A 20,081-nucleotide genomic window follows, 5' to 3' on the forward strand; every position below is an offset into this window, starting at 1 on the left:
CCCCCAGGCCACCTACGACCCCTCCCACGGGTACAGCCCCCAGCCCGTGGACCTGAGTGGGGTCACTCTGTCCCGGGAGCTGCAGGTGAGTGCCCCCCTCCAAATCCCCCCTAAATCCCCCTAAAACCACCCCAAATCCCCCCTAAATCCCCCTGAAACCACCCCAAATCCCCCTAGAACCACCCTAAATCCCCCTAGAACCACCCCAAATCCCCCCTAAATCCCCCTAAAACCACCCCAAATCCCCCCTAAATTCCCCTAAAACCACCCCAAATCCCCAGAAAACCACCCCAAATCCCCCTAAAATCCCCCCAGATCCCCCCAAAATCACACCAAATGCCCTCCAAATCCCCCTAAAACCACCCCAAATCCCCCCCAAATCCCCCCAAACCCCCCCAGGCCATGGCGGAGCAGTTGGCTGAGAACTACCACAACACCTGGGGCCGCAAGAAGAAGCTGGAGCTGGAGGCCAAGGGTGAGACCCCTCCTCAGATTTGGGGGGGACCCCCTGGGACACCCCTGGGGCGCCCCCGAGGGTGAGACCCCCAAATCCCCAAACTGGGGGGGTCCAGGGTGTAATTTGGGGGCTCCAAGGCTGATTTGGGGCGCAGGGAGGGGTTCAGGCTGTGGTTTGGGGGGGGGTCCAAGTTGATCTGGGGGCTCCAAGGGTGATTTGGGGCACAGGGGGGATGTAGGGTGTAATTTGGAGGGGTTCAGGCTGTGATTTGGGGGCTCCGAGGCTGATTTGGGGCACAGGGGGGGTTCAGGCTGTGATTTGGGGGCTCCGAGGCTGATTTGGGGCGCAGGGGGGGGGTTCAGGCTGTGATTTGGGGGCTCCGAGGCTGATTTGGGGCGCAGGGGGGGGTTCAGGCTGTGATTTGGGGGCTCTGAGGCTGATTTGGGGCATAGGGGGGGGGTTCAGGCTGTGATTTGGGGGCTCCAAGGCTGATTTGGGGCGCAGGGAGGGGTTCAGGCTGTGGTTTGGGGGGGTTCCAAGTTGATCTGGGGGCTCCAAGGCTGATTTGGGGCGCAGGGGGGGTTCAGGCTGTGATTTGGGGGCTCCAAGGCTGATTTGGGGCACAGGGGGGGTTCAGGCTGTGATTTGGGGGCTCCGAGGCTGATTTGGGGTGCAGGGGGGGGGGTCCCACCCGCTGCTGGTGCCCTACGACACGCTGACGGCCAAGGAGAAGGCGCGGGACCGCGAGAAGGCCCAGGAGCTGCTCAGGTTCCTGCAGCTGCACGGATACGCCGTGACCCGGTGAGGGGACACCCCAAAAACCCCCCCCGGGCACCCCAAAATCCCCTCCGGGAACAGCCGGGATCCCCGTGGGAACGTGGAGTGTGGGGGCGGGGAGTCAGGGATGGGGGGGAGCGCAGGGAATGGGGAGGGATTTGGGGGTCCTGGGAGGGGCTCAAACCCCCAAAGTCACCAGGGAGACCCCGAATTCAGGGGGGATCGGGGATTGGGGGTGCCAGGGGTCCAGGAGGGATCCGGGTGTTGGGGGGACTCCAAAATCCCCTAAAATCCCCCAAAATCCCCCCCATAATCTCTCCAAAATTCCCCCAAAATCCCTGGAGAGACCCCGAATTCAGGGGGGAGTGGGGCGTGCCAGGGGTCCAGGAGGGATCCAGGTATTGGGGGGACTCCAAAATCCCCTAAAATCCCCCCAAATCCCCCCCATAATCTCTCCAAAATCCCCCTAAAATCCCCCCATAATCTCTCCAAAATCCCCCCAAAATCCCTGGTCAGGCCCCGAACTCAAGGGGATTGGGGAGTGGGGGGTGCCAGCGGTCCAGGAGGGATCCAGGTATTGGGGGGACTCCAAAATTCCCTCAAACACCCCCCAAAGTCACCAGGGAAACCCCAAATTCAGGGGGATCAAGGAGTGAGGGGGTTCCAGGGATCCAGAAGGAATCCAGGTATTGGGGGGACTCCAAAATCCCCCCAAAATCCCCCCAAAATCCCCCCAAGATCCCTGGAGAGACCCCGAATTCAGGGGGGATCGGGGAGTGGGGGGTGCCAGGGACCCAGGAGGGATCCAGGTGTTGGGGGCACCCCAAAATCCCCCCAAAATTCTCCCAGAATCCCCTCAAAATCTTGGGATGACCCCAAGATCTGCAGCACTTGGGGCTGGGGGGTGCACAGGGAGTGGAGGGGGGTCTGGGGGATTCGGGGAGAGTTTGGGGGGGTCAGGAGGCAATTCGGGGAGGGGGTGCTGAGTTTTGGGGTCCCCCCCCCGGCGGCAGGGGGCTGAAGGACATGGAGCTGGACACGTCGTCCATCGAGAAACGCTTCGCCTTCGGCTTCCTGCAGCAGCTGCTGCGCTGGATGGACATCGCCCAGGAGTTCATCGCACACCTGGGTGAGACCCCAAATCCCGGGGGGCACCCCCAAATCCCGGGGGGCACCTTCAGACCCCCCAAACCCTCCCCAATTTTCCCTGATCCCCTGGGAGTCCCCCAAATCCCCTGGGAGTTCCCCCAGCCCTTGGCTGGGCATCGCCCAGGAGTTCATCGCACACCTGGGGGAGACCCCAAATCCTGGGGGGCACCCCAAAATCCCAGGGGGCACACCCAAAATCCCAGGGGGCACCCCCAAAATCCCGGGGGGCACCTCCAGACCCCCCCCAAACCCCTGTGAGTCCCCAAAATCCCCTGGGAGTTCCCCCAGCCCTTGGCTGGACATCGCCCAGGAGTTCATTTTGGTGAGACCCCAAATCCCGGGGGATGACCCCAAAATCCTGGCGGTGACACCCCCAAATCCTGGGGACGCCCCAATCCCATGGCACCCCCCGGGACCCCCCCTGAGCCCCGTTTTCCCCCAGAGGCCGTGGTCAGCAGCGGGCGGGTGGAGAAATCCCCCCACGAGCAGGAGATCAAGTTCTTCGCCAAGGTCAGGGGGACCCCAAAAACAAACGGGGACGGGACACCCCAAAAACGGGGACGGGACACCCCAAAAACGGGGATGGGACACCCCAAAAACCCCTCAAAATGGGTGGGTTTGGGGTTTCTGTGGGGTATTTGGGGTTCTTAGAGGTTTTGGGAGGTGTTTATGGGGTATTTGGGCTCTCTGTGGGGTATTCGGTTTCTCTAAGGTGTATCCGGCCCCCCCTGTGCATTTTTTGGGGTCCCCCGCGGGCTCTGGGGTCCCGCTGACCCCCCCGGTGCCCCCCAGATCCTGCTGCCCCTGATCAACCAGTACTTCCACAACCACTGCCTCTACTTCCTGTCCACCCCGGCCCAGGTGCTGGGCAGCGGCGGCCACGCCTCCAACAAGGAGAAGGAGATGATCACCAGGTGGGACCCCAAAACCCCCCCAGAATCCCACCCCAAAACCCCCCGAGGCCAAAATCCCACCCCGAATCCCCCCCGAGGCCAAAATCCCAACCCCAAAAACCCCTCAAGCCCCAAATCCCAACCCTAAACCCCCCCAAAATCCCACCCCAAAACCCCCCCGAGGCCAAAATCCCACCAAAACCCCCCGAGGCCAAAATCCCAACCCCAAAAACCCCTCGAGCCCCAAATCCCAACCCTAAACCCCCCCAAAATCCCACCCCAAAACCCCCCCAAATCCCAACCCCAAAACCCCCCCAAGGCCAAAATCCCACCCTCAAAAACCCCTCAAGCCCCAAACCCCAACCCTAAACCCCCCCAAAATCCCAACCCAAATCCCCCCCAAATCCCAACCCCAAATCCCCCCAAGGCCAAAATCCCAACCCCAAAACCCCTCAAGCCCCAAATCCCAACCCTAAACCCCCCCAAAATCCCACCCCAAAACCCCCCCGAGGCCAAAATCCCGCCAAAACCCCCCGAGGCCAAAATCCCAACCCCAAAAACCCCTCAAGCCCCAAATCCCAACCCTAAACCCCCCCAAAATCCCACCCCAAAACCCCCCCAAATCCCAACCCCAAAACCCCCCCGAGGCCAAAATCCCACCCTCAAAAACCCCTCAAGCCCCAAACCCCAACCCTAAACCCCCCCAAAATCCCAACCCAAATCCCCCCCAAATCCCAACCCCAAATCCCCCCAAGGCCAAAATCCCAACCCCAAAACCCCTCGAGCCCCAAATCCCAACCCTAAACCCCCCCAAAATCTCAACCCAAATTCCCCCGAGGCCAAAATCCCACCCCAAATCCCCCCAAGGCCAAAATCCCACTCTCAAAAACCCCTCCGAGGCCAAAATCCCAATCCCAAAACCCCCCCAAGCACCAAATCCCACCCCTTGGCACCCCCAAAACCCCCAAATCCCCAGTTTGGGATCCCCAGCCCCCCTCCCTGTGGGGTTCGGGGTTTTTGGGACCCCCCCTGACCCCCCCATTTTGTCCCCCCCTCTCCCCCAGCCTGTTCTGCAAACTGGCCGCGCTCGTCCGGCACCGCGTGTCGCTGTTCGGTAACTGGGGACACTGGGGACACTGGGGGACACTGGGGGGCACTGGGGGGACACTGGGGGACACTGGGGACACTGTGGGGGGGACTGGGGATACTGCGGGGCACTGGTGGGACACTGGGGACACTGGGGGGGACACTGGGGGGCACTGGGGACACTGGGAGGCACTGGGGGGACACTGGGGACAGTGGGGACACTGGGGGGACACTGAGGGGGACACTGGAGACACTGGGGGGCACTGGGAGGGCACTGGGGACATTGAGGGGGACTGGGGGGACACTGGGGGGACAGTGGGGACACTGTGGGGGGGGACTGGGGATACTGCGGGGCACTGGTGGGACACTGGGGACACTGGGGGACACTGGGGGGACAGTGGGACACACTAGGGACACTGGGGGGGACTGGGGGGACACTGGGGGGGACTGGGGGGGACTGGGGGGACACTGGGGACACTGTGGGGGGGACTGGGGATACTGGGGGGGACACTGGGGACACTGTGGGGGGGACTGGGGATACTGGGGGGGACTGGGGGACACTGGGAGGGACACTGGGGGGCACTGGGAGCACTGAGGGGGGACACCGGGGGGACACACTGGGGACACACTGGGGACACACTGGGGGGACACTGGGGCCAGCCGGTGTCCCTGTCCCCCCCCAGGGACGGACGCCCCGGCCGTGGTGAACTGTCTGCTCATCCTGGCGCGCTCCCTGGACGCCAGGTGGGGACAGCGGTGGCACCGCGGCCACCTGGCCGTGTGTGTGTGTCTGTCACTGTGTCCCCAATGTCCCCAATGTCCCCAGTGTCCCCAATGTCCCCAATGTCCCTGATGTCCCCATGTCCCCGATGTCCCCGATGTCCCCAGTGTCCCCAATGTCCCCGATGTCCCCGATGTCCCCAGTGTCCCCAGTATCCCCAGTGTCCCCACTGTCCCCGTGTCCCCAGGACGGTGATGAAGTTGGGCCCCGAGATCGTCAAGGCTGTGTCCCTGTCAGTGCCCATGTCCCCAATGTCCCCGATGTCCCCGATGTCCCCGATGTCCCCAATGTCCCCGAAATCCCCAATGTCCCCAATGTCCTCAATGTCCCCGATGTCCCCAGTGTCCCCAATGTCCTCGATGTCCCCAGTGTCCCTGCTGTCCCCAATGTCCCCGATGTCCCCAGTGTCCCCAGTATCCCCAGTGTCCCCACTGTCCCCGTGTCCCCAGGACGGTGATGAAGTCGGGCCCCGAGATCGTCAAGGCCGGGCTGCGCTCGTTCTTCGAGTCGGCGGCCGAGGACATGGAGAAGTTGGGGGAGCAGCTGCGGCTGGGCCGGGGGACCCCGACCCGCGCCCCCACCAAGGGCGTGGCCCAGAATGTCACCTACACCTCGGTGGCACTGCTGCCCGTCCTCACCGCCCTCTTCGAGCACCTGGCACAGCACCAGTTCGGGGACGACGTCATCCGTGAGTGACAGCGGGGACGGGGGACAGGGGACAGGGGGGACAGGGGGACAGGGGATGGCAGGGACAGGGGGACAGGGGGGCGGGGGACAGGGGGACAGGGGGACAGAGGGGACAGGGGATGGCAGGGACAGGGGGACAGGGGACAGGGGATGGCAGGGACAGGGGGACAGGGGGGCAGAGGACAGGGGGACAGAGGGGACAGGGGACAGGGGACAGGGGACAGGGGACAGGGGGACAGAGGGGACAGGGGGACAGAGGGGACAGGGGACAGGGGACAGGGGACAGGGGACAGGGGACAGGGGGACAGAGGGGACAGGGGGACAGTGGGGACAGTGGGACAGTGGGACAGGGGACAGGGAGACAGAGGGGACAGTGGGACAGGGAGACAGAGGGGACAGGGGATAGGGGCAAGTGGGGACATGGGGATGGGGGACAGGGGACAGTGGGGACATGGGGATGGGGGACAGGGGAACAGCAGGGACGGGGGCACATTGGCATCTGGGGACACGGTGGGGACAGGGGGCTTGGGGACACAAGGACGTGTTGGGGACACGTTGGGGTGTGGGTGGGGAGGACACGGTGGGGACAGGGCGGGGACAGGGGGGACATTAAAGGGAGGTGGGGACAGGGGACAGGTTTGGGAGGGCCAGGGGCATGGGGACACACTGGGGACACGCTGGGGACACACTGGGGACAGCTGGGGACACGCTGGGGACAGCCGGGGCGGGCGGTGACGCCGCTGTCCCCGCAGTGGACGACGTGCAGGTGTCCTGTTACCGCATCCTGTGCAGCATCTACAGCCTGGGCACCGCCCGCGGGCCCCTCGTGGACAGGTGGGGACCCCAAAAACCCCGGGGGGACCCCAAAACCTCCATGGGGACCCAAAAACCACAGGAGGGACCCCGAAAACCCCGGAGGGACCCCCAAACCTCCATGGGGACACAAAAACCACAGGAGGGACCCCGAAAACCACAGGAGGAAGACTCAAAAACCCCAGGAGAGACTCCCAAAAACCGTGGGAGGGCCCCAAAAAAACCCAGGGGGACCCCAAAACCTTGGGGGGTGGGGCCCAAAACCTAGTGGGGAGACTCACAAACCCCAAGAGGGACCCCAAAAACCCCGGGGGGGGACCCCAAAATCTCAGTGGGGACCCCAAAAACCCCAGAAATGCCCTGGACCTGAAGGAGGGGGACACACATAAAACCATTTTGGGAGACCCCCCCCCAAAATGTGTGACGGGTTTGGGGTGGGGCCTGGGGGTTCCCTGGGTTAGGGGTGACCCCTGGATGTCCCCTGACGACCCCTGGATGTCCCCCCGATGTCCCCAATGTCCCCTGGTGTCCCCGCAGGCAGCGGCCGGCCCTGGGTGAGTGCCTGACCCGCCTGGCCGCCGCCATGTGGTGCCGTGGGGTGACCCCTGGATGTCCCCCCGATGTCCCCCCCGATGTCCCCAATGTCCCCAATGTCCCCGCAGGCAGCGGCCGGCCCTGGGCGAGTGCCTGGCCCGCCTGGCCGCCGCCATGCCCGTGGCCTTCCTGGAGCCGCAGCTGAACCACCTGAACCCCAGCTCCGTGTACAGCACCAAGAGCGCCCGCGAGCGCGCCCGTGGGTGTCACCTGTGTGTCACCTGTGTGCCACCTCTGTGCCGCCTGTGCCACTTCTGTGTCACCTGTGTCACCCCAGGGTCGCCTGTGTCACCTGTGTTCCCCTGTCCCCAGCCCCTGTCCCCGTGTCCCCAACCCTGTCCCCTTGTCCCCAACCCTGTCCCCGTGTCCCCATGTCCCCTTGGTGTGTCCCCAGCCCCTGTCCCCGTGTCCCCATGTCCCCTTGGGGTGTCCCCAACCCTGTCCCCGTGTCCCCAACCCTGTCCCCGTGTCCCCAGTGCTGGGTCTCCCCTCGCGGGTGGAGGAGCTGTGCCCTGTCCCATTGGGATGTCCCCAGCTCCTGTCCCCGTGTCCCCAACCTTGTCCCCGTGTCCCCAGCCCTGTCCCCATGTCCTCATCTCCCCTTGGGGTGTCCCCAGCCCCTGTCCCATTGGGGTGTCCCCAACCCTGTCCCCGTGTCCCCCCCAGTGCTGGGTCTCCCCTCGCGGGTGGAGGAGCTGTGTCCTGTCCGTCCCCTTGGGGTGTCCCCAGCCCCTGTCCCCGTGTCCCCAACCCTGTCCTTGTGTCTCCATCTCCCCTTGGGGTGTCCCCAGCCCCTGTCCCTTTGTCCCCAGCCCTGTCCCCATCTCCCCTTGGGGTGTCTCCTGCCCCTGTCCCCATGTCCCCAACCCTGTCCCGTGTCCCCAGTGCTGGGTCTCCCCTCGCGGGTGGAGGAGCTGTGCCCGGACCTGCCGGACCTGGAGCGGCTCATGGGGGACATCGGTGGCCTGGCGGACTCGGGGGCGCGCTACACGGAGATGCCACACGTGATCGAGGTGACGCTGCCCATGCTGTGCCACTACCTGCCCCGCTGGTGGGAGCGCGGCCCCGACGCCGCCCCCCAGGGCCCCTGGGCCACCGACGTCACCGGCCACCACCTCAACGCCCTCCTGGGCCACATCCTGCACATCGTGGTCAACAACCTGGGCATCGACGAGGCCTCCTGGATGAAGAGGCTGGCGGGTGAGGGTGCCCAGAGGGGCTGGTGGCCACCGGCGGGTCCTGCAGGTCACTCTGCTGGGTTTCGGTGGTCCCAGGGTGGTGCTGGTGGCCACGGGCGGGTCCTGCAGGTCACTCTGCTGGCCCCGGGTGGGTTTCAGTGGCCCCAGGATGGTGCTGGTGGCCACGGGCGGGTCCTGCAGGTCACTCTGCTGGGTTTTGGTGGTCCCAGGATGGGGCTGGTGGCCACGGGTGGGTCCTACAGGTGATGGTAGTGGCCCTATGTGGTCCTGGAGGGTTTCTGATGGCCCTGGGCCGTTTTGGTGGTCCCGGGGCTCACAGTGGCCACAGTTGCCCACAGTGTTCACCCAGTCCATCGTGAGCAAGGCGCAGCCAGAGCTGCCTTGGGTGTTTTGGTGGTCCCAGGGGTGTTTAGGTGGTCCTGGGGTGGTCCCGGGGGTGTTTTGGTGGCCCTGGGCCATTTTGGCTGTCCTGGGGCTCACAGTGGCCACGGTTGCCCACTGCAGTGTTCACCCAGCCCATCGTGACCAAGGTGCAGCCAGAGCTGCCCCAGGGGTGTTTTGGTGGTCCCAGGGGTGTTTAGGTGGTCCTGGGGTGGTCCCAGGGGTGTTTTGGTGGTCCTGGGGTGGTCCCAGGGGTGTTTTGGTGGTCCCAGGGGTGTTTTGGTGGCCCCGGGCCGTTTTGGCTGTCCCGGGGGCTCACAGTGGCCACGGTTGCCCACTGCAGTGTTCGCCCAGCCCATCGTGAGCAAGGCGCGGCCGGAGCTGCTGCGCTCGCACTTCATCCCCACGCTGGGGCGGCTGCGGAAGCGCGCGGGGAAGGTGGTGGCCGAGGAGGAGCAGCTGCGGCTCGAGGGCAAGGCCGAGGGCGAGGACGCGGAGCTGCTGATCCGCGACGAGTTCTCGGTGCTCTGCCGCGACCTCTACGCGCTCTACCCGCTGCTCATCCGCTACGTGGACAACAGCCGGTCAGGGCCGGGGCTGGGGACACGGCCAGGGGGCTGGGGACAGTGCTGGGGGGGCTGGGGACACAGCCAGGGGGCTGGGGACATGGCCAGGGGGCTGGGGACAGTGCTGGGGGGCTGGGGACAGTGATGGGGGGCTGCTCTACCCACTGCTCATCCGCTATGTGGACAACAGCCGGTCAGGGCCGGGGCTGGGGACACAGCCAGGGGGCTGGGGACATGGCCAGGGGGGCTGGGGACACGGCCAGGGGGCTGGGGACACAGCCAGGGGGCTGGGGACAGTGACAGGGGGCTGCTCTACCCGCTGCTCATCCGCTACGTGGACAACAGCCGGTCAGGGCCGGGGCTGGGGACACGGCCAGGGGGCTGGGGACATGGCCAGGGGGGCTGGGGACACGGCCAGGGGGGCTGGGGACAGTGATGGGGGGCTGGGGACAGTACTGGGGGGTTGGGGACATGGCTGGGGACACGGCCAGGGGGCTGGGGACATGGCCAGGGGGCTGGGGACAGTGATGGGGGGCTGGGGACAGTACTGGGGGGCTGGGGACACGGCTGGGGACACGGCTGGGGACACGGCCAGGGGGCTGGGGACATGGCCAGGGGGCTGGGGACAGTGATGGGGGGCTGGGGACAGTACTGGGGGGCTGGGGACACGGCTGGGGACACAGCTGGGGACACGGCCAGGGGGCTGGGGACATGGCCAGGGGGCTGGGGACACGGCTGGGGACACGGCCAGGGGGCTGGGGACACCACCGGGGTGAGCCAGCTGTGGTGGGTTTGGGGACATGGCCACGGTGGCCTTGGGGACACAACCAAGGTGAGCCAACCATGGTTACCTTGGGGATATGGCTGTGGTGGCCTTGGGGACATGGCCGGGGTGGCCTTGGGGACACAGTTGTGGCGACCCAACCATGGTGGCCTTGGGGACACAACCAGGGTGTGACAACCATGGTTACCTTGGGGATATGGCCGTGGTGGCCTTGGGGACATGGCTGTGGTGACCCAACCGTGGTGGCCTTGGGAACCCAACCACAGTGGCCACAGGGACCAAACACGGGGGGAATCATTAATGGTGGCCATGGGGACCCAACGATGGTGGCCATGGGGTTCGTGACCCTGCTGACCAACAGCGGTGACCCGCTGATGGTGACCCCTGGGTGGTGACCCCCCCTGTGACCCCCGGTGACCCCCCGGTGTCCCCGCAGGGCCAAGTGGCTGACGGAGCCCAACGAGGATGCGGAGGAGCTGTTCCGCATGGTGGGCGAGGTCTTCATCTACTGGTCCAAGTCTCACGTGAGTGGGGGTCCCAGGGGGCCTGTGGGGGGTCCCAGGGGGCCTGTGGGGGGTCCCAGGGGGCCTTTGGGGGGTCCCTGACCCCCTGTCCATGTCCCCCCCCACCCCAGAACTTCAAGCGTGAGGAGCAGAACTTCGTGGTGCAGAACGAGATCAACAACATGTCCTTCCTGACGGCCGACAGCAAGAGCAAGATGGCCAAGGTGGGCTGGGGGGACCCCAAAATGCCCCCCCCCCCCCCCCCCGCCAGGACCCCCTGCGCCCCCAGCCCACCCGACCCCCCCTGGGCTCCACCCCACCCAATCCCCCCCCAGAGCCCTGAAACCGCCCCGAACCCACCTGGGACCCCGAATTCACCCCAAAACCCACCTGGGACCCTGAATTCACCCCAAAACCCACCTCAAACCTGTAATTCACCCCAAAATCCCACCTGGGACCCCGAATTCACCCCAAAACCCACCTCAAACCTCGAACTCACCCCAAATCCCACCTCAAACTCCTAATTCACCCCAAAATCCCACCTGGGACCCCGAATTCACCCCAAATCCCACCTCAAACCTCTAATTCACTCCAAAACCCACCAGAGACCCCAAATTCACCCCAAATCCCACCTTAAACCTCTAATTCACCCCAAAATCCTATCCTGGACCCCGAATTCACCCCAAATCCCACCTGAGACCCCAAATTCACCACTGTCTCAGTGTCCCCAACACCGTCCCAGTGTCCCCAGTGCTGTCCCCAGTGCTGTCCCCATGTCCCTAACGGTGTCCCCAGTGGTGTCCCCGTGTCCCTAATGGTGTCCCCATGTCCCTAACGGTGTCCCAGTGTCCCTAACGGTGTCCCCAGTGGTGTCCCCATGTCCCTAACGGTGTCCCAGTGTCCCCAGTGCTGTCCCCAGTGGTGTCCCCATGTCCCTAATGGTGTCCCCAGCGGTGTCCCCGTGTCCCTAACGGTGTCCCAGTGTCCCCAGTGCTGTCCCCAGTGGTGTCCCCATGTCCCTAACGGTGTCCCCAGCGGTGTCCCCGTGTCCCTAATGGTGTCCCAGTGTCCCCAGTGCTGTCCCCAGTGGTGTCCCCATGTCCCTAGCGGTGTCCCCATGTCCCTAACGGTGTCCCCAGTGGTGTCCCCATGTCCCTAACGGTGTCCCCGTGTCCCTAACAGTGTCCCAGTGTCCCTAACGGTGTCCCCGTGTCCCTAACGGTGTCCCAGTGTCCCCAGTGCTGTCCCCAGTGGTGTCCCCATGTCCCTAACGGTGTCCCAGTGTCCCTAACTCTCTCTCTTCTCTCCCCTCGGCTGCGGGTGCTGCTCCCAGTCTGGAGATGGACAGGTTAGCGGGGAGGGGGCTGGGGGGGACAGGGGTCCCCCAGGACCCCTCGGGGGGGTCACCACATCTGGGACCCCCCAAAACTCCTGCAGGGTCCTGTCCTGGGGGTCACCACACTTGGGATCCCCCAAAACTCCTGCAGGGTCCTGTCCTGGGGTCACCACGGTTGTGACCCCAAAACTCCTGCAGGGTCCTGTCCTGTGGGGCCACCACGCTTGGGACCCCCAGGACCCTTCTGTGGCGTGACCTTGGCTGGGACCCCTCTGTCCTTATGGGGTTACTCCTGTCCCTGTGCTTTTGGGGTCCCTGCTGACCCCGTGTCCCCATCCCTGTCCCCGTCCCCGTCCCTGCAGGGTGGTGGCTCGGAGCAGGAGCTGTCACTGAGGTTTTGGGGTCCCTGCTGACCCCGTGTCCCCATCCCTGTCCCCATCCCTGTCCCCGTCCCCGTCCCTGCAGGGCGGTGGCTCGGAGCAGGAGCTGCCAGTGAGATTTTGGGGTCCCTGCTGACCCCGTGTCCCCATCCCTGTCCCCATCCCTGTCCCCGTCCCCGTCCCTGCAGGGCGGTGGCTCGGAGCAGGAGCGCTCCAAGAAGCGGCGCCGCGGGGACAGGTACTCGGTGCACACCTCGCTCATCGTGGCCACGCTCAAGAAGATGTTGCCCATCGGCCTCAACATGTGCTCGCCCGCCGACCAGGAGCTGATCGCGCTGGCCAAGGGCCGCTACGCCCTGGTGGGTGCCCGGGGACACCTGGGGACACCTGGGGACACCTGGGGCCACCTGGGGACACCTGGGGACACCTGGGACCCACAGATGTCCCCTGGGTTTAGGGACAAAGCCCTGGGGCTGGGGACATGGCGCTGGCCAAGGGTGGCCACTGCGCCCTGGTGGGTGGCCAGGGACACTTCAGGGACACCCCCAAGGGTTTGGGGACCTCTCCCTGAGGTGTCCCCTGTGTCCCCCCCCCTGCAGAAGGACACGGACGAGGAGGTTCGGGAGTTCCTGCACAACAACCTGCACCTGCAGGACAAGGTGAGCTGGCACAGCCCCCATGTCACCGTGTCACCGTGCCCCCTGTGTCACCGTGTCCCCCGTGTCACCTGTGTGCCCAGTGTCACCTGTGTCCCCAGGAGCCCCCTGTGCCCCCCCATTTCCCCAATGTCCCCAGGTGGAGAACACGGGCTCGGCGCGCTGGCAGATGGCCCCAGTGCTGTCCCCAATGTCCCCAATGCTGTCCCCAATGTCCCCAATGCTGTCCCCAGGTGGAGAACACGGGCTCGGCGCGCTGGCAGATGGCCCCGGTGCTGTCCCCAATGCTGTCCCCAATGTCCCCAATGCTGTCCCCAGGTGGAGAACACGGGCTCGGCGCGCTGGCAGATGGCCCCGGTGCTGTCCCCAATGCTGTCCCCAATGTCCCCAATGCTGTCCCCAGGTGGAGAACACGGGCTCGGCGCGCTGGCAGATGGCCCTGGTGCGCCAGGCGGGCCGGGACGAGGACCCCGACAGCCCCGAGCAGGTCGTGCGCAGGGTGCAGGAGGTGTCGGCCGTGCTCTACCACCTGGAGCAGGTGTGGGGGCTGGGGGGGCTCAGGGGGGCTCAGGGGTGCCCAGGTGACCCCAGGTGACCCCAGGTGACCCCAGGTGACCCCCCCACAGACGGAGCACCCCTACAAGTCCGAGGTGGCCGTGTGGCACAAGCTTTGGGTGCTGTGTGCCTTTCTGGGTGCCCTGGGGGGGGTCCTGGGGGGGTTCAGGGGTGCTCAGGGGGGTTTGGGGGTGCCCAGGTGACCCCAGGTGACCCCAGGTGACTCTCCCTGCAAACAGAGCACCCCTACAAGTCCAAGGTGGCCGTGCGTCACAAGCTTTGGGTGTTGTGTGCCCTTTTGGGTGCCCTGGGGTGTTTTGGGGGGTCCCAGGGGTGCCCAGGTGACCCCAGGTGACCCCAGGTGACCCCCCCCCACAGACGGAGCACCCCTACAAGTCCAAGAAGGCCGTGTGGCACAAGCTCCTGTCCAAGCAGCGCCGCCGCGCCGTCGTCGCCTGCTTCCGCATGACCCCCCTGTACAACCTGCCCAGGTGGGCACGGGGGCACTGGGAGGGCACTGGGAGGGCACTGGGAGGGCACTGGGAGTGGGGGTGGCCACCCTGAGACCCCCTCAGGGGAACTGGGAATGTCCTTGGAGGCGTTTCAGCCCTGCTGGGTGACACCTGGGACACCCTGGGTGGCACCTGGCTCTCCCTAGGTGGCACCTGGGACCCCGTGGGTGTCACCTGGGACCCCCTGGGTGGCACCTGGCTCTCCCTAGGTGGCACCTGGGACCCCGGGTGGCACCTGGGACCCTGTGGGTGGCACCTGGGACCCCCTGGGTGACACCTGGGAGCCCTGGGTGGCACCTGGCTCTCCCTAGGTGGCACCTGGGACCCCGGGTGGCACCTGGGACCCTGTGGGTGGCACCTGGGACCCCCTGGGTGACACCTGGGAGCCCTGGGTGGCACCTGGCTCTCCCTAGGTGGCACCTGGGACCCCGTGGGTGTCACCTGGGACCCCCTGGGTGGCACCTGGCTCTCCCTAGGTGGCACCTGGGACCCCGTGGGTGGCACCTGGGACCCTGTGGGTGGCACCTGGGACCCCCTGGGTGACACCTGGGAGCCCTGGGTGGCACCTGGCACTCCCTGGGTGGCACCTGGAACCCTTGGGTGGCACCTGGCACCCCCTAAGTGACACCTGGGACCCCGTGGGTGGCACCTGGGAGCCCCGGGGGAGGGCTGGGCCCCAGGTGAGGCCAGGTGGGCGCAGGTGACACGGGTGTCCCCAGGCACCGGGCCTGTAACATGTTCCTGGAGTCCTACCGGCTCTCGTGGCTGGCCCGGGAGCAGCCGCCCTTCGAGGACCGCATGATCGACGACCTCTCGGTGACAGCCGGGGCTGGGGACACCCCCGGGGGCTTGGGGACACTCCCGGGGGCTTGGGGACATCTCCAGGGGGTTTGGGGACATCTCCAGGGGGTTTGGGGACATCCATCGGGGATCTGGGGACATCTCCAGGGGGTTTGGGGACATCTCCAGGGGGTTTGGGACATCCATCGGGGATCTGGGGACATCCCTGGGGGTTTGGGGACATCCCTGGGGGTTTGGGGACACCCCCGGGGGCTTGGGGACATCCCTGGGGGTTTGGGGACACCCCCGGGGGCTTGGGGACATCCCTGGGGGTTGGGGACATCCATCGGGGATCTGGGGACATCCCCCAGGGGTTTGGGGACATCCATTGGGGATCTGGGGACATCTCCAGGGGGTTTGGGGACATCTCCAGGGGGTTTGGGACATCCATCGGGGATCTGGGGACATCTCCAGGGGGTTTGGGGACATCTCCAGGGGGTTTGGGACATCCATCAGGGATCTGGGGACATCCCTGGGGGTTTGGGGACATCCCTGGGGGTTTGGGGACACCCCCGGGGGCTTGGGGACATCCCTGGGGGTTGGGGACATCCATCGGGGATCTGGGGACATCCCCCAGGGGTTTGGGGACATCCATCGGGGATCTGGGGACATCTCCAGGGGGTTTGGGGACATCCCCGGGGGTTTGGGGACACCCATTGGGGGTTTGGGGACACCCCGGGGGTTTGGGGACATCATTTTGGGCTTGGGGACATCCCCTGGGGGTTTGGGGACATCTCTGGGGCTTTGGTGACATCCTTCGGGGGTTTGGGGACACCCACTGGGGGTTTGGGGACATCCCCGGGGGTTTGGGGACACCCTGGGGGTTTGGGGACATCATTTTGGGGTTGGGGGACATCCCTGGGGATTTGGGGACATCCATCGGGGCTTTGGTGACATCCCCCGGGGCTTTGGGGACATCCATTGGGGGTTTGGGGACATCATTTTGGGGTTGGGGACATCCTTCGAGGGTTTGGGGACATCCTTCGGGGATTTGGGGACACCATTTGGGGTTTGGGGACACCCCGGGGGTTTGGGGACACCCCGAGCCCCCCTGACGCGGGGTTTGGGGTTTCTGGGCCCAGAAGTCGGGGCGGGAGGAGGAGGAGGAGGAGGAAGAGGCGGAGGCGCGGCCGGACCCACTGCACCAGCTGATCCTGCACTTCAGCCGCACCGCCCTGACCGAGCAGAGGTGACCCCAAATCCCTGAGGGGACCCCAAATCCCCCGGGGACCCCGAACCCCTGAGGGGATCCCAAATGCATGGACCCCAAATCCCCACGGGAAACCCAAATCCCAGCAGGGACCCCAAATGCCTGTGGGGACCCCAAAGTCCCTGGGGTCCCCAAATCCCTGTGGGGACCCCAAACCCCTGAGGGGACCCCAGATTCCACTGGGAATCCCAAATCCCTGCAGGAACCCCAAATCCCTGAGGTGACCCCGAACCCCTGAGGGGACCCCAAATCCCCGCAGGGACCCCAGATCCCTGTGGGGACCCCAAATCCCTGAGGGGACCCCAAATCCCTCCGGGTCTGGGATCCAGAAACCCCAAATCCCACTGGGAGGGACCCCAAATCCCCAAACCCACGGAGAAACCCCAAAACCCCACAGAGGAGACCCCAAATCCCACCGTGGGCACCCCAAAACCCGGGGTGACACCTGAGGCCGGGGGCAGCTCCAACCCCCCGGGCTCACCTGGGGCTCACCTGGGTCCCCTTTTGGGGGGGTCCGGGGTGTCCCCCCCCCCCGTCCCCAACCCGTGTCCCCCTCCCCACACCCCGCAGCCACCTGGAGCAGGATCACCTGTACATGGCCTACGCCGGGATCATGGCCAAGGTGGGGCACCCCAAAAACCGCGGCACCCCAGAACTGGGGCACCCCAAAAACCGGGACACCCCAAAACCGGGACACCCCAAAACCGGGGGCACCCCAAGGGCTGCGGGCTCGGGGGTCCTCGAGGTCATTTTGGGGGTGGAGGGGCTGGGATTGGGGTGGGGTCCCCAGGGATTTTGGGGGGAACTGGAGATGGGGGGGGTTCCCAAAGATTGGGGGGGGTCCCCATGGGGCTGAGGGAGTTTGGGGTCCCCAAAGATTGGGGGGGGGGGTCACAGGGGGATTTGGAGGTCCCCGGGGATTTTGGGGGTCACAGGGGTTTTGGGGGTTCCCAGGGATTTTGGGGGTTTCACAGGGGTTTCAGGGATGGGGGGGGCTTTGGTGGCCCCCAGGGATTTTGGGGACCCCCAGGTGGGTTTGGGGGGGGCTTCCTAATTTGAAGACCCCCCCCCCATTCCCCCAGAGCTGCCACACAGAGGAAGGGGAAGAGGAAGAGAAGGAGGAAGAGGAGAAGGAAGAGGAAGAGGCCGAGGATTCGTTTGAGGTGGGGGGGACCCCAAAATCCCCTGACCTCCTCTGTGACCCCCCCTGACCCCCGTGACCCCCCATGACCCCTGTACCCCCCTGTGACCCCAGGAGAAGGAGATGGAGAAGCAGAAGCTGCTGTCGCAGCAGGCCCGGCTGCACACGCGGGGGGCGGCCGAGATGGTGCTGCAGATGATCAGCGCCTGCAAGGGTGAGTGACCAATGAGTGACCATGAGTGACCGCTGAGTGACCAATGAGTGACCATGAGTGACCACTGAGTGACCGCTGAGTGACCCCTGAGTGACCATGAGTGACTATGAGTGACCAATGAGTGACCCTGAGTGACCATGAGTGACCAATGAGTGACCAATGAGTGACCATGAGTGACCAATGAGTGACCATGAGTGACCGCTGAGTGACCAATGAGTGACCCTGAGTGACCACTGAGTGACCCTGAGTGACCGCTGAGTGACCAATGAGTGACCATGAGTGACCAATGAGTGACCAATGAGTGACCAATGAGTGACCGCTGAGTGACCAATGAGTGACTGCTGAGTGACCAATGAGTGACCATGAGTGACCGCTGAGTGACCACTGAGTGACCGTGAGTGACCACTGAGTGACCACTGAGTGACCAATGAGTGACCGCTGAGTGACCATGAATGACCGCTGAGTGACCGCTGAGTGACCAATGAGTGACTGCTGAGTGACCAATGAGTGACCAATGAGTGACTGCTGAGTGACCACTGAGTGACCAATGAGTGACCAATGAGTGACCAATGAGTGACCCCTGAGTGACCGCTGAGTGACCACTAAGTGACCAATGAGTGACCCCTGAGTGACCAATGAGTGACCCCTGAGTGACCCTGAGTGACCGCTGAGTGACCAATGAGTGACCAATGAGTGACCCCTGAGTGACCACTGAGTGACCAATGAGTGACCACTGAGTGACCGCTGAGTGACCATGAATGACCGCTGAGTGACCACTGAGTGACCAATGAGTGACCATGAGTGACCGCTGAGTGACCAATGAGTGACCACTGAGTGACCAATGAGTGACCAATGAGTGACCCCTGAGTGACCACTGAGTGACCACTGAGTGACCAATGAGTGACCACTGAGTGACCGCTGAGTGACCAATGAGTGACCAATGAGTGACCCCTGAGTGACCACTGAGTGACCACTGAGTGACCAATGAGTGACCACTGAGTGACCGCTGAGTGACCATGAATGACCGCTGAGTGACCGCTGAGTGACTGCTGAGTGACCAATGAGTGACCCTGAGTGACCCCTGAGTGACCAATGAGTGACCGCTGAGTGACTGCTGAGTGACCAATGAGTGACCCTGAGTGACCCCTGAGTGACCATGAGTGACCAATGAGTGACCCCCGAGTGACCCCCAAGTGACCCTGGTGTGACCCCTCGGTGACCCCGGTGCCCCCACCTGTCCCCAGGTGAGCGGGGGGCCATGGTCTCCTCCACCCTCAAGTTGGGCATCTCCATCCTCAACGGGGGCAACGCGGACGTGCAGCAGGTGCGTCAGCCCGCCTGGCCCACCTGTCCCCAATGTCTCACCTGTCCCTGTCCCACCTGTCCCCAATGTCCCACCTGTCCCACCTGTCGCACCTGTCCTCAATGTCCCACCTGTCCCCCCGTCTCACCTGTCCCCCTTGTCCCTGTCCCACCTGTCTCACCTGTCCCACCTGTCTCACCTGTCTCACCTGTCTCACCTGTCCCACCTGTCCCACCTATCCCCACCTGTCCCACCTGTCTCACCTGTCCCCCTTGTCCCTGTCTCTCACCTGTCCCCACCCGTCCCACCTATCCCCACCTGTCTCACCTGTCCCACCTGTCTCACCTGTCTCACCTGTCTCACCTGTCCCCACCCGTCCCACCTATCCCCACCTGTCTCACCTGTCTCACCTGTCCCACCTGTCCCACCTATCCCCACCTGTCCCACCTGTCTCACCTGTCCCACCTGGCCCCACAGAAGATGCTCGAGTACCTCAAGTCCAAGCGCGAGGTCGGATTCTTCCAGAGCGTGCAGGCGCTGATGCAAACCTGCAGGTACGGGAGGGGGACCCGCGGGAATTGGGGTCACCCCGGGCAATTGGGGTCACCCCGCAGGAATTGGGGTCACCCCGGGGCTATTGGGGTCCCCCTGTGGGAATTGGGGTCACCCCGCGGGAATTGGGGTCCCCCCAGGGCTATTGGGGTCCCCCTGTGGGAATTGGGGTTCCCCCCAGGGCTATTGGGGTCCCCCTGTGGGAATTGGGGTCCCCCTGTGGGAATTGGGGTCCCTCCCGGGGCTATTGGGGTCCCCCTGTGGGAATTGGGGTCTCCCTGTGGGAATTGGGGTCCCCCCGGGGCTATTGGGGTCCCCCCCGGAGCTGTCGGGGTCCCCCGGAGCAGGCGGGACCCCCGGGCGGGGCCGTGGCGGTTTTGGGGTGCCCCTGACCCCGCTCCCGCAGCGTCCTGGACCTGAACGCCTTCGAGCGGCAGAACAAGGCCGAGGGGCTGGGCATGGTCACCGAGGAGGGCACGAGTGAGTGGGGGACCCCCGGGACCCCCCCGGGACCCCCCCGGGACCCCCAGAGGGACGGGGCAAGCTGGGACTGAGGGGGGGTCCCCCCGTTCTGCACCCCAAAACCCCCGCGCTGCTCCACCCCAAGCCCCTGCTGAGCGTGTGGCTCCCTGACCCTAAAACCCCCCAAAATCTAATGCCCCCCCACCCCTAATGCACCCCAGTTCCTGCCCTAAAACCCCCCAAAATCTAA

General features: G+C 65.0%; 1 protein-coding gene across 1 annotated transcript in view; it reads left to right on the forward strand.

Moving 5' to 3' along the window:
* LOC128802780 (ryanodine receptor 1-like) overlaps nt 1-20,081 on the forward strand; it is a gene marked incomplete at its 5' end in the record, with an annotated part of 79,021 nt that overhangs the window by 45,188 nt on the left and 13,752 nt on the right. Inside the window, 29 exon segments of the mRNA XM_053969346.1 lie at nt 8-85; nt 400-475; nt 1,117-1,258; nt 2,248-2,363; nt 2,826-2,893; nt 3,176-3,297; nt 4,341-4,390; nt 5,046-5,106; nt 5,593-5,831; nt 6,583-6,664; nt 7,306-7,436; nt 8,123-8,362; nt 8,365-8,433; nt 9,161-9,401; nt 10,604-10,691; nt 10,802-10,894; nt 12,004-12,018; nt 12,575-12,745; nt 12,986-13,045; nt 13,446-13,580; nt 13,976-14,088; nt 14,829-14,925; nt 16,032-16,138; nt 16,730-16,781; nt 17,242-17,322; nt 17,415-17,514; nt 18,759-18,838; nt 19,295-19,371; nt 19,776-19,849. Coding sequence (XP_053825321.1) covers nt 8-85; nt 400-475; nt 1,117-1,258; nt 2,248-2,363; nt 2,826-2,893; nt 3,176-3,297; nt 4,341-4,390; nt 5,046-5,106; nt 5,593-5,831; nt 6,583-6,664; nt 7,306-7,436; nt 8,123-8,362; nt 8,365-8,433; nt 9,161-9,401; nt 10,604-10,691; nt 10,802-10,894; nt 12,004-12,018; nt 12,575-12,745; nt 12,986-13,045; nt 13,446-13,580; nt 13,976-14,088; nt 14,829-14,925; nt 16,032-16,138; nt 16,730-16,781; nt 17,242-17,322; nt 17,415-17,514; nt 18,759-18,838; nt 19,295-19,371; nt 19,776-19,849 — 3,058 coding nt within the window.

The sequence above is a fragment of the Vidua macroura genome, unplaced genomic scaffold (assembly GCF_024509145.1).
Source record: "Vidua macroura isolate BioBank_ID:100142 unplaced genomic scaffold, ASM2450914v1 whyUn_scaffold_183, whole genome shotgun sequence".
NCBI classification, from domain to species: domain Eukaryota; kingdom Metazoa; phylum Chordata; class Aves; order Passeriformes; family Viduidae; genus Vidua; species Vidua macroura.